This window comes from Hirundo rustica, chromosome 13 (genome assembly GCF_015227805.2).
Source record: "Hirundo rustica isolate bHirRus1 chromosome 13, bHirRus1.pri.v3, whole genome shotgun sequence".
Lineage (NCBI taxonomy): Eukaryota > Metazoa > Chordata > Aves > Passeriformes > Hirundinidae > Hirundo > Hirundo rustica.
Genome location: NC_053462.1, coordinates 976,927 through 992,579, shown reverse-complemented (window position 1 = coordinate 992,579; position 15,653 = coordinate 976,927). Strand labels below are relative to the sequence as shown.

Below are 15,653 nucleotides of genomic sequence, written 5' to 3'. Positions count from 1 at the left end.
AGCTGATATTTGAAGTGGTGGGGCTAGAGCACTTGTCCTGCCACGATTCTTTTGATTTTATGCATGTTCATGCCTTGATGGACTAATTTTACACATCCATCACTGAGGGCAACTGTATGTTTCAGATAAGCAAGGAATCCCAAAGTAACTGCTCTAGTCTGCCTTGAGCACTCCCAAGAAACGTCCTGTAAAAGGGAACTCTCAGGAACCAGGATACTGAGAGCAGTATATCCTGTTAGTGTGACTGCAGCTACAGTTTTAACTTGCTTATGCATATATCATTTATTTCCCTATTATGTAAAGAGGTGAGATTTACTGATTAAAAACTTGTTGATTAAAAAAATCTACTGATTAAAAGATGTCTACTGCATAGACATTAGGCCCTAACCTCAGCTGACTGAAGTACATACATTTCTAAGGTTGTGACCCTGACCTGGGTCAGAGGTTACTGCCTCTCGGATGGTCATCCTTATCCTTGCTGACAGAATATCCCTTCCCTAAAGTTCTTCCTGAAATCTGTTTAGAGAGGGTCGGGTTTGCCTTCAGGTTTTAAAAGTCCTACTTTTAAACGTTCGGGGTGGGTTTGGATAGTCTGTGCTGGGCAGGGTTGGCAGACACTTCCTGTGAGGTGACAGCAGCTGCGGGCAGTGGCCTTTTCACCTGGCTCAGCTGCAGCTAAATCACTCCAGTTCCATTTGTACAACGCTTAATCTGACATTCAGACAAGCCTTTAGTATGTCTCTTGTCCATCCGACTGGGAGCATGGCACAAAGATTCAGTAGGATTCTGAGGGAACCTCGTGATTTTTGGAATTCAAGGGCAACAATTGGAATTGCTTTTATATGATGCTTCTTACTGATGACTGGTTTGAAAAAGCTTTCCACCACAACAGGAGTGGTAAGGTTCCTTTAGCTATGTGGTTTGACTGAAGCTCTTCCAGCTCTGCTCCTAGGAGAGGGCTGCAGCAGCAGGATACAGGTTTGATCCTTAGCTCCGAACAAACAGTACAGCTGGGGCTCCCACATACTCACAGGCACAAAGTCCAAACAAGATTTCACTGCTTCTCTTCAGAAAACTGTGATTTTGGATGAGTTTGGGGATAGCTGTGTCCCTGATCTCCTTCAGGCTCTCGAGGTGCTGTAGAAATCTCAGTAAATAACAGTGAGTGCAAAATAAATTATTGAAGTATGGAATTAAAACGGAACCGAAATGGAACAGGAGGTTTTTAATAAATCGGGCCACAGTCCTTATAGTTACTTACCAGCTCTCTTCATGCAAATCTAGAAGCAGCTGCCTTTCAACAGGCTAAGTTTAAGTATGGTTATTTACATTACTAATTCAGAATAATATTCTTACTGGAAACAGATTTCAGGGGGGAAATACACTTCCTTAGAGGAGGGTATCCTTTTGTAACTGAAAAATGTGTGAATATAAGCTAGTAATTGACTGCAGTGGTGTAATCCTTTTTCTAAAAAAAAGGATCTCTATGCTCATGATCTCTAAAACATGCTCTCTCAGTTACCATTAATGGTTTGTTTTGCGTCAGGCAATGTTTTTGAGTTTGGGAGTTTTAGAGAGATTTTTCAGCCTCCTGTTTGAGCGGTGGTGATGTCAGTTATTTACATTTCAGTAAAATGTTTGTCGTAGCTTTCAAATACATGGGGGCTGTAGACAGACAGTGTTTATCCCGTTGTAAAGACTGTCAGATATGGCTCGCTCTAACAACACACTCTGGCCCTGTATTTATGTTTTATTCTCTAAACTGTTGGGCCCATCGGGGATGGTGACCATAGCCAGGGTGAAGAGGGACAATCCCCCCAATAATACAAACTCTTCATCATCAGAAACAGAAACAATAAAATTAAAAACTGTTGGAGAAATAATGTATGGAACAAAAGTAGTGTTAAATGGAACATGTGATAAGTTGCTTCAAATATCTCTTCAGAGATTTAAAATTGCCCTGTGTGTATGTGTGAGTATGTGTATATAAATATATATGACGTATATATACAGACAAAATAGATTTTAGAAGCAAATACTCTGTTACAAAGACTCAGTATAGTTGCTTAAAGCAAATTTAAGAATATAGTGAAATTGTGATTCCCAAGCTCTTGCACATTTAATTTTAGTGCTGCAGATACTAGCAGCAAGGAGCCGTGTGTTCCTGGTGTAGCAGTGGTGTGGCCTTTCAAGAGAGAATTGCCAGCCTATCTGTCGCCATCTTACATAAGTCAAAACATTATATGTGAAAAAGAGTGACGATTGCTGTCCTAGTGGATTTCCCTAAGTCACGAAGCAGTGGCTTGACCCACATTGTCTGTATTTTGTGATCTTACATACATCCATGCATGTACACACATGTATCTGTATGTCATTTAACATACATCATTCTCTGTAGTCTCGCAGTGGGTGCTTTTCCTAGGCTGACTGAAGCTTTAGAAAGTTCACCTTTAAGCATTATTCTAGCAATGAAAGCGTGGTCAGGATTGCAGGGTTTGGCAGGTTTGTGGCTGGGAGGTGTTCCTGGCAGGGTGGTTCTGGCTCAGCCCGTTCCTTTCCCTGTTTACTCAGCATCTGCAGGCTTTCCAGTAGAGGACGCCGCTGGCAGGAGCAGCAGCGGTCCTTTGAGTCCTTACAAGTCATAAATCTATTTAGAATTTCTCTCTGAAAACAGGTACTGACACCGCTGTGCTTGGAAATCACACAGCTCTTTCTCCTGCTAAGCTGCTTACAGCAGCTGTCCCCTGGTGTGGGTGCACAGGGGACTTACCTGGATAATCCCTGTGTATCCTGACAAAACTTAAACCTGCAATCACACAGAGAATTCTGCAGAGAAACAGAAGTACGCATATGCACAGCGCTGGTTTCAGAAGGAAACAGCTACATGCCCAAAGTCCAGGAGGCACACTGATGAGCCAGGGCTGTTGGTGCTGTCCCTGCATTGCAGAGGTCTGTGAGCATGTCGGGGTGTCCATCTGTCTGTCTGCAGCTGGGCTGCAGCACTGCCAGGGCAGCGGGGCTGAGCTGTGCCACGGCTGAAGGCACGTCCATAGCTGGGCTGTGATGCCTTGGGAGGGCTGACCTGGAACAGAGAGACTGGACAGAGCTGGAGAATAAAGTAGGTATTTATTGAAAAGCCTTTAAGGATTCACCTTGGGCAGGACAAGAGCCTGGCCAGGGCCACCCGCGAGGTGGACTTAAAACGGTAACAAAAACGGACAACTGGTCTCACACTTTGGTCAGTTTGCATATTTGGGTTTAATTGTTCAATTACATCTTTGGGTTGTGAGGTATCATCCTTCTTGTTTTCCTTCTTCAGTCCACCATTGTTTGTGCTTTTGGGCCTGAAAGTTGTACTCACTGTCCTTGGTCTTCATCAGAAAAGGGTTGTGTTTTGTCTCCCTACTCTGTGATGAGAGCTGACTGACACGTAATGTGAGGCTCAGAACTACATCTCTAGGCAGCACAGAAGCTGAAAACCATGAAAGCTAAAACTTAAGGCATCAGGTGGAAGCAGCTGGAGAGGCCCTGAGCCTGCTCCTTTCCACCTCCCCCTGTGACACCCTGCGGAGCCCTGGGTGCTGTCACGGTGCAACCTCTGCCTTTCTCTTGTGTGTCTTTTGGCTCTTGGCCAGGTGAAGGTTTTGATGCACACTGCACTGGTTTACGCCAAGAAGTCTTCTTTTATATCAGGCAGTGGGCATTTCCCAGCCAAAGTTCTAAAAAACAAAATAAATACCCACGTGCCACCTTAACTGTGCCTTCATCCTTATGGGTTTTGTTCTCTGCAAAAGCAATTGCTACTCTTATTTGTTACAATGAGAAGTTAAAACTTTTAGGTTCCTTTTAGCTAAACATATGGTGTATTTCTATGCAAATAGTGGATTCATATTTTAATCTATCCATTAATTTTTCAACTCGGGATACTCCTGCAGTAGCCAGTTCCAAAGCTACAGTGATGCCACATAAAAGGAAGTAATTAATCAAATGTGCAGCTGAATTATAACTGTTTAAAAACAATTTAAAGTTCAAAATCCAAGCTTTAGTAAGGGTATTGAACTACAAAACATAAAAATAAGTTTTAAATTTTTTTTTTTTAAGCAAAAAATTAATAAGTTTAAACTAAAAAGTTTTACCTTTAAACTAGAATTCAGGCCCTTAGCACTTTGTATATTGCCACTGAAAATCTAATAATTTTGCCAACATAGAAAATAACATAGGGGATTCTGTATTTATACATCCTTTGTTGCAAGTGTTAAGTACAGAACCTGAATTGGAGTGTGAACTCCAGAAAGGATAAAGCAGATATAATTGTTGGAAAAGGCGAGATGTCAGTAACCCTCAAAATGAATTCAGTTCTCTAAAGCCTGTAACAGGGAGAATTAGAGAATGTTAATGCCTGGATGATCAGCACTGGCTGCCAGTGGTGCACCGTGCCTCTCAAACACAGCTTGAGGAAGGTTCAGCAGTGTTCACAGCCTGGACTATCGGCATTGTCCTGTAACTATCAAAGCAACTGTCCAAGCTGCTGTTGGAGTAGAAACATCCCCTTCTCTATCAACTGCAGCAGCAGACGTGATAGTCCCAGCACAGAGGCTGTGGGCAAACGCAGCAGGAGCTCTTTGCACAGCATTTCCCACCCAAACTGCCTTTTCCTGTCACTGCCTGGAAGAAGTCAACAGGTCAGGTGTGTGTTGTGTGCTGCAGGTTGGGCAAGGCAGCTTTATCTCATCAATAATTCCTTTGCCCGGAGTTTCTGTAACCTGTGGATTAACCTTTTCCCCAAGATGAACATATAAATAGGAACTTGTTACTAGGGGTCAGTCACAGAATATTTTTTAACTTGCTTGCTGGAAATGGTATTAAAAGGCAAGTTGAGTTCACAGATAAGCTCTGCAGTGTTCTTATTCCAAGATTATTGGGAGGTTAATTTCTGTACTCAGTGGGTGTAGTTGAGAACTGCTGCAGGATGTAATTAAATGCTGTCAGCTTCCAGTGTTGTACTAATTGTGGCTTTTGCTGTCAGATCAGGCTTCTACGTCAGTTTAGAACTAATACATCATATTGGAATGGATATAGTGGATATTTATACATTCCAAGGTACACAAAGTTCCTTTACTACAAGACAAGAGATATGATTTAGTGTCATTAAAGCCCAGGCACTGATTTCTCGGTGAGAACTCCCTACCCAGGCACATTTCTGCCAGTAGCAGAGGCCAGTTTAGAAATCACAATAAAGTAAGGATTAGTATGGTTTCTAAAGAAGTTTTTGTTTAATTTGGTGTGATGGTATATATATAAATATATATATATATATGCACACACACACACACACGTACTTTTTCAAAGTATTTTTAAGTTCAACAGTGATTTGAGACCATCATTTCTCACTTGAGAACATGTCACCCCGAGGCCTTCATGGTCTGTTCTGGTGTTTGCAGCACCTCACAAACCCACCCTGTTCCTCTGCCCCGCAGTCCTTTGTGGCTGTCTGGGCAAATGGTCAGAGAGGCTGGTTACAAGAGAGCACCCAATGCAATCAGGATGAAAGCTGTGTTTAGAGTTCAAGTGCCCTTGCCTTCATGACAGCCACTGCTCCCTCTCCATATGTCCTCTCCCACATAAATTTACTATTTTCACTTTGGCTGGATTGCACTGGTTTTCACAGTCTGGGTTCAGCAGAAATCAGCTGCTTTCTAGCAGCTGACAGCTCTCAGTAGTGACCTGTTGTCACAGCATAGCTGGTGTGTAGCTGGACAGACAAATCTGACAAATCACAGAAACCCAGCTTGGCTCAGCCCAGTTCATTCTAGAACAAGTCCCTGGGTGAGCAATGCAAGGGTGCATTTGAACTCAAACGGGGACCCCAGGCAATCCCTTTCGATGCTGAATGCAGACATCTCACTGGCCAGGGAGCAGGGCGGTGCTGACACCCCGAGCAATCAGTTGTGCAAGGCCGGGAGTTTTGAACCCCCTAACAAAGGGGATGCTGAGCAATAAACCATGCTCTTTGTCTCATGATCATCAGTGACTCCAGCTGTGAATCTGTCTCCAACCCACCACCCGGAACTGTCAGATTCGGTGTTTAGAGAGATCTGGCTTTTCCTCCTCACTGGGCAATTCGTTGTCCAGTAAATGATGAGAGAGGACAGGACAAGATCACATAATTTTGCTTTCTATTTACCTGTTTGGGAACTTTTATTTGCGTGATTAATCAGAAAAAGTCAAATTGGCCTCAGCTAATGGAGCCATCCATGGAGACGCAGGAGCGGTTATTCATCGTATTAAAGCTCTGTTGTTGCTTTCCTCCTTTAATTCATGCACTTACTAGATGCCCTGTTATTTATAAGTAGACCAAACATTTATTTTTAATAAGCACCAGTGCTGCAGTGCTCAGTGCTGTCTCTCAGGATATCTGTGAGGATAATTGTTACTTTCCCAAGCAATATTTTCTGTTTCCTGTAATGCTGCTTGGCGTGGCTGAAAGCAGCTGGACAGAGAGCACGGTATTCACTGCTTTACCTTTACCTGTCTTTCCTCTGTGGCTTTCACTGACTCTTGTGGCTTCACAGTTAGGATTGTGAGGCTCCTGTCCTTGTCAACAGAAGTACAACAGGCCGCCTCTCCGGGACTTTACTGCTGAACTGAAAAGCCACTGCAGAACTCAGGAGATTGTGTAAATAAAGCTCAGCCTGTTCAATTAGATCATACAGTGAGTTAGTAAGGAGTCCTATTGAATTTGGTTTGACCTGACAATGTGGGCAGATGTTTGCAAGCAGAAAAATGAATTAAGTATATGATGGCATAGACAGAAATTAGGTTTATGTGCACAGGATGTTTAGTGTTTCCAGGACAGGCCTAAGAATCAATTTTTTAGTATTGGTATTGTCCCTAGCCCTGAACAAATTTTAGGTTGCTTGTCAATAGAAGACTTTCAGAGAGGATAGTAATCAGAGAGGATAGTAAAAAATGCCTCTCCTCCTTTTATTTTTGATACAGTTAAAAAGTAAGGTGAGCCTCATTTTTATATTGCATTTGAATGCTGTTATCAAGTGCTTGCTTTTTTAGCCCTTTTGTTCTTAGATACTTGTCTTCCCCTGTGCTAAATCCAGGCTGTGAGGTTGCAGTTGCCCTTCCTGAGCTGTGGAGGTGAGCAGGCAGTGTCACCCAATGGCTCAGAAGCCAGAGCACCTTTCTGTGGCTGTGAGCAGGTGCTGAGCTCGTGCAGGGAGTGGAACACCTTCCTCAGCTGCCTGAGGGAGCACAGCCAGAGCAGCTGCCTTTCCTCCGAGGCTTCAGTTCACCTTTCAGGCTTCAGAAGCTGAGCAGGACAAGGTGGATGGAACGTTTCTTCTGGCCTCCCTTCTGGAGCTTCAACCCCTAAGCTGTGCAGGAGGAAGAAATGGATACAAATACATGAGAGGTATTCCTGATGTGGGTGAATGCCTCCCTCCAATTCAAACTACACTCAGCCACTTCTGCCTCGTGTTTTAATCCTAAACTACTCTTCCATTGGTACTCAGTGTTTGAAATGTCAGTTATTTATGGGTGAATTCACTCACGTTTGAAAACCGGTTTGAGGTTGGAGTGGAGAATTATTGTAACACTAATTTCACTAAAGAGAAATGCTGCAGGGAGCAAAATTGCCTATTTTAATAGAAAATACTACTTTGGTGTACTCTCCAGGGATTTTCACTGTATAAACTCTGGAGAACCGCTCAAAGAATGTAGATTTTCTACAGTCACAAATGTGTCCCTGGGTTTGTATCTGTGCATATAGATATACTTGTGTATTTATTTAAAGGGAGAGGAAAGGTAAAGCAGAGAAGCCAGCACAATATTCAGTTGTCTGGTTTGTTTTTCTAAGCAAGCTCTGAACTGCATTTCTTAGCCTCAGGCATTTTAGATAGAATCTTCAAACACTAGATAAAAGGAAAGAAAAAAACTTCTTAAGATGGATTTCAACTATATTTTGCTAATTAGTTATTATTTCTTCCATCAATGAACAGTTTCGAATAGAGTTGCTCAAGTGTGTTCTTTCAGAAACAGAAGTCAGCATGTTTTGAAGTATTTGGGTTCAGAAATCATTTCTTCCGAAGTACTTTAGTTCCTGAGCTCTGTTCAAACGGGCTTTCCGGATCAGCTTCTGATTTGGACATTCTGCAGGACCAGCAGAAACTGTTCTTTAGGTTAATGAAGGAAAAAGAATTTTTCTAAATTTCCATTTTAGTCTACATGAAAATATTTATTTTGGAGGTTTGTCTATGAGGGAGGGTATACTCCAGAGTATTTCAGTTAGTTCAGAAATATTTCAAATAGTCAAAATGGGCTAAAGTCACATAGAGCAGAGATAGCAAAGCTGGCATTAAATCATTTCAGCTGTTAAAGCTCAATTTTTTTTCTGATTCTGCTCTGCTTATTGACTAATAATAATACTTTAACAGGAGAAATTTGTGGAAGTGAGTACTTTGGTCCAGGACATTGGATTTCACCCAATATCTCTAGCACCAAATTAATAAATTGTGATTTAACTAAGATCATATTTTTATAGGAGATAATCAGGTTTGATTTAAAAACTATAAATGGTTGATAGTCGACTATATATGCTAAGTGTATTATGCTCATCATTAATTACTCTTGGCATTAAACAAACAAACATACATTTTATTCTCACCTGAATTAATTTGGTTTCAGTTCAGCTTCCAAATATTCGCTGTTCCTGTGCATTATCGGACCTCTTCCCATTCAGGTCCTTCTACATTGTATATTTTACTTTCCCCAGCATGAACTAGGTGACACTTCTGTCGCAGAGCAGTGCTGGCTTTATTTCCCTCTGTGGTCCTTTGTGGTACCCACTGACTTGTATAAATTCGGCAGCATTTCCCCCCAGTTTGGTTTTATTTCTGAAGCACACAGTTCACGTTGTGAGACTGCTTTAATGAGTGCAACAAAAGCCAGGCGAGTACCAGCACAGGCCGGTTGCCTTTCGTGTGTTTCTTTGTTGGCCACGTCGGGTAGGACGGGGCATGTGTGTAAATCACTCTTTTTGAGCTGTGTGTGTTTTTCTGTGCCAAATGCCAGATAATGAGATGAAAACATTATATTGAACTTTCTATTTAGTCTGCTCATTTTCGAATTTGCCAAGCATACTTGTGTCCTCGGGTAAGTGGTGCTTCCGAGGGTGCCCCAGATGCCAAACCCCGATAAAATCTACCCTATCTTGTTAATGAACACACAAACAGTTGTTCCCCATCTGCTGCCTCTGTCTGAAAGGTTAGGAAGCCCTTCCTTCTTGATCACAAAGGACATAATTATTGTCTGTAGAGGAGTCAAGTACAAAGACAGTCCATCCAGTCTGACCGCTACTACACTGCAGGCCACCAAAGATTAACAGCTGCTTCTCCTTTGATTAGGTTAGGTAATAACAGTTACTTTAGTTAATAATTGGATGGATTCCCAGGCCATGTAATTCAGGTTTAGGCTGTCATTTTTTGCTGGCATGTAGCTGAGCTGTATTATTGGAAGAGAGCCTGTAATCCTATTAGTCAGTTGTCACTCAAGCCCTTAGAGAGAAGGGAAATTCAAATCCATTAAGGTGTTGTAACAGGTAGGTAAATAAGTCAGCCATGCTTGCCCACTGTGCAGGGAGCTGTCATGATTATTTGCCCTTTTTTTTAAGGATTAATTTTAACTTTTTAAATATGTTTAATTCATAATTAATCCATAAAATGGTTACATGGTTTGTCTAATTTATCACTGCTTCTGTTTACTGTGCCACATGCATTAGTGTACACACACTTCCCACTAAGTTACTTGATTCATAGAGTGTTCTGCCTAAATTAGAGGCTGTGTGCTTCAAATGACAAGTTTATAATGGTCCAGAGATTAAATACCTGCTTCCTGTCACATCAGCTGGATTGGCTTTCCTCCTGTGCAAACATAACCACTGTAGCTCCCAACGATGGGCTTGGGAGGGAGAAAGAAAACAAGGCTCTTTTCATGGGTTGGGTTTGAGTGCTGCATCTGCTGCTCTGAGGAACTGCATCTCTGGTTTTGTTTTTCTGATGTTTAAGACACATCTAGGTAGCATCTCGAGGTTTTTGTGCCTCCTCATCTGTTAAAAAGGGCAGAGATGACAGTAATAATAATTTTTGTTTACTTGTTCGTTTGTCTCTGCTCTCCTGTCACCAGAGCATAGAAATTCTCTTGTGTTTAAAAATGTTATTTGAATAGTTGTGAATTTTTGAAAATATTAGCAAATCAAATTTTTACACACTGTTTAAAAACAATGTATTAAAACATGTTTCTATATTTTCTGATGTTGAAGGGACATGAATCCCATGGTGTCACTTGGAGAATAACCTTCCCGATCTAAATGTGCAGCTACTCAAAGAACAGTTCCTACACTGAAAATGAAATTATGAAACAGGTTTCATAAACAGGAGAGCTAATTAATTTGGGAGGTCAAATTAGAAGCCTGGAGGATCCTTTCAAGCAGCAAAAAATACGATGCTGGTTTATGCTCTTTTCCAATAGGGATTTAAAATTTATTCCCTGTGGGAGCTATCATTTTTCATACTCACATGATGCCTAATCTGCTCAGAGCTTTGGGTGCCACCAGAATAAAAGTTGTAGTTACCTGAAGGGGTCTTTCATTCTGACACAGGTTCAGGCAGGGATCAATTTAAGTAAGAAAAGTATGTGAACAAGGACTCTGAGTAACTGGGATGCTTCAATCTGCTTCTTTTGAATTCCTGTTACGATCTGTGTCAGCTAATGTAAAGCTTTAGCACTACAGGACATCACATTTTCAAGGATATTAGTTCATTTTTGAGATAAAGACAAATTGGAAAAGATGCCTCACTCACCTAGTTTTATGATCCAAGAAAGATTTCTTTAGATGAATATAAAAATACTTAAAATTTGAAAATTGCCTCAAGTAGGAATTAATTCAGCCATATTTTAAAATAATTTGGTGTGATTTGGTTGCTTCAGAGATGGAATGACAGTATATTTCAACGCTGGGGAGATTGCTTTAGAGCAGCTCACCGGTACGAGGTCTTGGTGTGGGTGGCTGAGGGCCAATTTCTTTTTCCAGTGTTTCCTCCAGTGCCGTGGTGCTCACCCTGCAAACGTCAGCAGTGCAATATCCAAGTGACTCTTGTGCTCCTCTGTGGACAGCTCAGGTTCTCCCTGCAGCTCCCATGGCCGAGCTCCGGGAGCTGTGTGTGATCCTGGGATTCCTGAGAGCTGGGCACTCAGCTGGGCACCAAGGTCATTCACTGCCAGATACCAGCAGCTGCTTCAGCATCACCATTGGAAACCCTGAGAGTTCTCCATCTTAAAGGAATCCCTAGAGAGTAATAGATGAAATGTGTATTCCTACGTGGCAGTTTGGTGAGCACAGATAACAAATATTGTGCTCGTGGACCTTCCCTGGCTTCGCTGCTGGTTGTGTCTTCCTTTTATGGAAGCTTTGCCTCTCTTCCATGCACATTGTTAGGGATTTATTTTCAAAATGAGTTTTTATGAGTAATCTAGAAAGAGGAGTGATAGGACAAACAGCTAAATCATATAAAATCAGAAGAAATTACAGGCTCCCTCCTGCTTGGTAGAAAACTGTAGTAGTAAGAGAAGTTTCTAGAATGCAAAGTTGTATTTTGACAAGTAGACTTGTATTTTAGTAAAGTATTAGACAAAAGTGAGCTAGGCTCTCTGAAAAAAGTCTGTCTATAAAACAAGAAATGCTCCAGACTGAAATGGAAGGAGAGCACATAGGAAATGAAACAGCTTCAAAAAAATTATATAATTTTAAAATAGATACGTGAAAACCTCCCCTCAGAACAGGGAGACATTGCTTCTTCCAGTGTGGCTCTAGTGACTGATTTGAGACCAGGGGAAGTTCCTTTCTGAATACTTCATTACCAGGTATTTTTGGAGAAAAGAGGAGTTCTGGAAAAAAAATCACAGATAAGAAAAGTTCACATGAAAAAATATAAAAGGTGGAGTTTAGCGTTAAAGAGAACATGGAGTTGAGAAACAAGCCAAGCAGGAAAAGGAAGCGGTCCAAGAATGGAGCAACTGCTGAGCGGACAAACAAAATGAACGCAATAAATCGGATATAACTCAGAGTAATGGGATGAAATAGAGAAAGGGCATATTTGGTCTGAATGACAGGAAAGACTTCTTGCCACAAGAGCTAATAGGTTGTGGCATAATCTCCCATGAGAAATAGGGAAAGTGAGAAGTGGCAAGTGCTGGGCACGTTTGGAGCTGGAGGAGCGCTGCCAGATAAATCAGCAGTGTGACAGCCCTCGGTGCTGTGCTGCACAGCCCTGGGCTCCTCTGTGCTCCTGCTCTCCGTGCCGGGGTGTGCCCGTTCCCAGGGAAGGGCACTCTGCTGGTAGCAGCATCTCTCTGCACGTGGAAGCTTTTCCCTGGAGCCAGCAGAGCGAGGTTAGAGAGGCCCTGGGCTCTGGCTGGGGTGCTGCAGCACTGGGGGAGCAGGGCAGGAGGTCTGGGAACCGTGGCTGCGAGCCAAGATGCTCAAATAAAGTCCATAATGATGATTTATGGCAGGAATGTTTCTTTGCTTTGGGGCTTTTCTTTATGGCTCTAGCAGGAGTTGGTGGAAAGTGTTATTGGGAGCCAAGGGAGCTTAAGGAAGCAGGGTTTTGAGATTTTTCTTTAGATGGGAGGAAGAGGAAGCAGAGGAAGAATATATGAGTGAAACTCAAAAATAGCTCTGCAGTTAAGGCACTCTTACTGGGCTCGCTGGGCTAAAATTAACTGCTAGAAATTATACTTATCAACTAGCCTGTAGGAAATCACTGGTTGATTTTCTTAACTGCTTGGTGAGTTGGCACACAGATTTCCACTCATTTGAGGCTAGTTATTCCTTGGAAGGTAAATCTTTTGGTTGTCTAAAAATCTAAATGCAGCTCGTATTAATTGTGGAAAATGCTTCCTTTTTGAATATCTGGCTTCTATGAATAGTTTCTTCTGTAGCTTGTAAATTAAATACGATACAGCTATTTGCTTGACTGAATGGAGAGAGAGTTGCATGATTTAAATAAAAAGTAAGGTATGTACTTCTGTGTGTGATGTCTGATCTCACAGGGGAAAATGTTGCCCGAGTAAATCATAATACAGCTGCTTAATTGCTTTTGTAGTTGTTCAAATAAGTATTTTATTGTCAGAGTCATTAGGAGTTGTTTCTGTTATGCAGTCTGTTACAGTAGAATACATTCTTTACAGACTAATAATAATTGTGTTTATTGAGGACTTCCCATTTTTTTTCCTGTATGTGAAGTGCTTGCAACACTGGGGGGAAAAGAAGAAGAAATTATTTCTTATTAGCTAGAGCATCATCATCATTGACAAAATCAAGATGATCAAGTACAAACTGCCAATAAAACTATAGAAAATTGGCAGTTTAGAAGTAGAGAATAAGACGATCTTTCTTGTTTTGTTGTAAAAAGAGGAGATTAAACCAATTTTGCAGGAAAGGAAAAGAGTGTAAGTTCTAAAATACTGGATCTGCTGCAGCAAAACCCCAGTCACTTGCAAACTGTGAGAAAAATGACAGGATGGTATTTAACTCTAAAATTCTTCTTGCTGTATGCAAGTTCCATGTGGACACCTAGGATAAAGGGATCCGCATTTATGCATGTTTTATGCATATTTATAAACCAAGCCTGAAAGCTGTCTCCTGTTGGAGAAGTTTGTAAAAAGGAATTACCTATCTAGAGATTGTCTGTATCTTTAAAATCATACAAAGAAAATAGCAACGGGTAAAGATGAACTGCATTAAAATACCTGTAATTGTACGTCCTTACAGAAAATATGGTATTCAAGTGTATTATTTGTGCAGTATTGGATATGTATATATGATAATTGAAAAAAAAACCAACTCCTGCTCTGGAAAGCTTCTTCCTTGTGCATGGGCAGTGAAAGGCTCTTTCTCAAAAGTGTCCAACAGGATAATTAACTTTAAAGACTTTTTATGTTGACAGAATGCACAACTGCCAGAGGTACCCTTTATGGAGACATCTCTTTCATTTCTGTTGGTTCTCTTCTGTGTTTGTGTTTCTCCAGAACACAGCAGATAAAATTGCATTCCGGGCTGCAGGAGGGCTGAGTGCACTTGAAAGCGTTCTTCAGGTGGTGACTTCTCCCAGCAACCTGAGTGCAGCTGCCCGGGTTCCCTTTAAGTGAGTATGATGGGTCCTTCCCCTGCTCAGTCACTGCAATATTCACTGCAGATCTGCTGCTCCTCCTCGTCCTGTGTGTGACTTCAGAGCAAAAAAATGCTCTTCTCTCTGCCATGGAAGGTGAAAGTTGTTTCCACTCACCCTCTGGTTTCCTAACGTGGTGGTTTTATTTTGAGCTGTGATATATCTGAGCAGCAGCTAGTTGTATAAAAAGAGGAGAGACAAAACTGTGTTTAACAGAGGAGTTACGTATCTTTTTAAGTTAGTCTGCAGAGAGCTCTAGTGGGAAGCAGGGGAATTTTTTAAAGGGTTGTAATTCACTGAAATCTGCCTGCTTTTACAATTAAATATTTGTAGGATACTGCTAGCTGAAAGGGCTCCTACAAACAGGTAAATCAAAATTCTTGTGGATTAGGGAAATTCCTCTTTACAGAACAGAAGAATGGAAGGGTTTAAATGTCTAATCCCTTAAAAAAAGGTGGTGACTAAGCAGAATTTCCTGCAGAAACTGGTAACTCAAAAGTGTGCTCTTTTCCCTGATCTCTAACTGTAGATTTTATACAGTCAAGAGCACATAGTTGCTTCCAGAGCACAGCTAGGCATGGTTTTAGTACAAACCCAAGATATCCTGGTGTGTACCACTGTCATTGTTTGTTGGTAGATATTTTGTAATATTGGTACAATTGTAAATTAGGCACTACAGTGTGACAGTTTGGATTAAAACTGGCTGATAATATGTTATGGGATATAAGTGTGAAGTGCTAGGAAAGAGCACTAAGGAAAAAAACATTTTTAAATACCTTGACTCTGCACTTCTAAGAGAATAAATAAAATTCCTGCCTTTGTAGTAATGCCAAATGCTGTAGGTCCAGCTGGCTCCACTGCTGAGAGTTGGGCCTGTGGTGAGCAGCTCAGGGACAGCCTTGGGGCTTCTTCATTGTAGAGTCTCTGATTTTGAGTTATCAGTGTGGGATAAACTTCACAAGGGACAGGATTGCACTGTGTGCCCACATAAAGCCTAGTTTAAAGTGAGCTTTAAATTCTTAGAATGTGCACCCTCTGCGCATCTTCAATTTTTGTTCTTTCTTTTTAAGAACAGTCTTGCTTTGGTAACCCTTGTTGAATAGGTTCTTGAACATTGTGTTTATATTATTGAAAACATTGGGTTTGACACTTGTGAGGCAGCTTGAGGATGTATTAGGTCTTGAAGGAGTTTGTGTGCTGATGAATGAAGCCCCATGTCAGCCACATTTGTGTAACAGAACTCACACCCAAGAGCTGATCAGAGGTTCTCCTCTCTCTGGCAGTCACTGTGTCTCACACCCCTTTCAGACCAGTGGTCACTCAGATTCCTGAGCGTGTTCACAACTGAACTATAAAACGAGTTTTTGCATATTTGAAAAATTCTCTAAACATTGTTTTATTAACACAAATTCTCCA

General features: G+C 41.4%; 1 protein-coding gene across 4 annotated transcripts in view; it reads left to right on the top strand.

Annotated features, from left to right (window-relative positions):
* Positions 1 to 15,653, top strand: part of SCAPER (S-phase cyclin A associated protein in the ER) — a 138,915-nt gene that overhangs the window by 73,908 nt on the left and 49,354 nt on the right. For all 4 annotated transcript variants that reach the window (XM_040077406.1, XM_040077407.2, XM_040077408.2 and 1 more), the window contains one exon: positions 14,098 to 14,213. In XM_040077406.1, coding sequence (XP_039933340.1) covers positions 14,098 to 14,213 — 116 coding nt within the window. The remainder of the gene's footprint in view (positions 1 to 14,097; positions 14,214 to 15,653) is intronic.